The following is a 1,697-nucleotide window of genomic DNA, read 5'->3' as shown; positions in this document are numbered from 1 at the left end:
AATTACACCCGTATCTAGCTCAGGAAATGTTAATATCACACAGAATGTGTTGATTTTCAAAGAATTTAATTGGAAAATCTGCAGCGGGAACGCTGATCAATCGGTGACTCCCAGGTTGATTAACAAAAAATCATTATTACTCATTATCACCACAATTTGTTGCATCTTTTTAAAATAAAAGCGTCTCTATTGTACACACAGGGGTCTTTTGTGCTTAACAGCATCTCATTTAAATAAACCATGCTAACTTTAGCTGAGATGCTAATGTGTTATTCTGATGAAGTCGTGGTGTCCATCGGGGACTAAAGTTCTCTCTGGACATTCAACGTAAAGGACAGAACGTGTGCTTCAGTGAGAGACATATCGTAGCTGTCCCCTAGTGTTTTTCTTTTTATGAACACGTAGAAGATGTCTCCTTAGGACCGGCGTCTCCGTCCAGCTGGACGGGTCCCAGTGGGGGACGTGGTCTTCATGATTTGTAGATCTGGTGGTTTCCTCCGGCGGCGCTTGGAGGCAGCGACTGGCTGGCTCCTGATTGGACGTCAGCAAACCCCATCCTCTGTCTCCGCTTCCTCTGCTCGGTCATCTACGGGGACGCAGGACGCAGAGGACAGAGACGGAGGGTTGGTGGTTAACATGCTCAGCAGAAGGAATGGGACAAACGTCTTTACTTTGAAAACACAGCGATGAGAAAGCAGCTGGAAACTTATATACAAATAGAGTATGTAAAAAAGTACAAAAAGACATAGGATAGTATGTAAAAAAAAAAGTACAAAAAGACAAAGGATAGTATGTAAAAAAGTAAAAAAAGACATAGGATAGTATGTAAAAAAAGTACAAAAAGACATAGGATAGTATGTAAAAAAGACATAGGATAGTATGTAAAAAAGTAAAAAAAGACATAGGATAGTATGTCAAAAAGTCATAGGATATGTGTGTGTGTACGGTGTGTACTATGTGTACTGTGTATACTATGTGTACGGTGTGTACTATGTGTACTGTGTATGTACGGTGTGTACTATGTGGTCTACCTGCTCTTTGAGCTCCGTTAGCTGCGTGCTGAGGGTCAGCACCACCTTCATGGTGCTGTGTGTGTGTGTGTGTGTGTGTGTACTATGTGTACTGTGTGTACTATGTGTACTGTGTGTACTATGTGTACTATGTGTACTACCTGCTCTTTGAGCTCCGTCAGCTGCGTGCTGAGGGTCAGCACCACCTTCATGGTCGCCCCCAGCTTGTCCTGCAGCATCCTCATCTCGTTCTGCTCGCCGTCGCTGTCCGTCACCACCAGGGACATGGCCTGCATCCGGGGGAACCAGTCCAGGTTGTTGTTCTGGAACACAAGGGGGTCCGGGTTAACCCCCCCCCCCCCCCCCCCCCCAGCACCCCAGCAGGGCATGGGGGGGCGGGGGGGCAGTCACCACATACCTGGACACGCTAGCTGCTCTCATCTGTTAACCCTCGTGTTGTCTTCCCGTCCACATTGAAAAAGGTTTTTAATCCGTTTTTACTCACATTTTTGTCCCTTTTTCAACACTACGTAACACTAACTTATTAACTTTAGTTTTACAGTTATTTTTGGAGTTTATGGTCAATAAACCTCATTTATAGGAAATCATACCTAATGTTTGAGTTAGAAAAGCAGAAATTAGGAATTATTGAGACTAAAATTAAAGAAATGGATGTTGATGATAATC

At 43.9% G+C, this 1,697-nt stretch overlaps 1 protein-coding gene across 1 annotated transcript; it reads right to left on the bottom strand.

Moving 5' to 3' along the window:
- Positions 1 to 223: 223 nt before the first annotated feature.
- On the bottom strand, positions 224 to 1,337 carry LOC117939950 (inositol 1,4,5-trisphosphate receptor type 3-like). The gene is made up of 2 exons (XM_034865347.1): positions 1,172 to 1,337; positions 224 to 586 (listed from the first exon to the last, which is right to left on the bottom strand). The coding sequence occupies exons 1-2, from the start codon at positions 1,304 to 1,306 to the stop codon at positions 470 to 472; spliced, it is 252 nt and encodes an 83-aa protein (XP_034721238.1). The 5' UTR covers positions 1,307 to 1,337; the 3' UTR covers positions 224 to 469.
- Between the last annotated feature and the right edge of the window lie 360 nt (positions 1,338 to 1,697).

This window comes from Etheostoma cragini, unplaced genomic scaffold (genome assembly GCF_013103735.1).
Source record: "Etheostoma cragini isolate CJK2018 unplaced genomic scaffold, CSU_Ecrag_1.0 ScbMSFa_1502, whole genome shotgun sequence".
Taxonomy (NCBI): domain Eukaryota; kingdom Metazoa; phylum Chordata; class Actinopteri; order Perciformes; family Percidae; genus Etheostoma; species Etheostoma cragini.
Note: the sequence above shows the minus strand (reverse complement) of the source record. Positions and strands in the feature narration are given on the sequence as shown.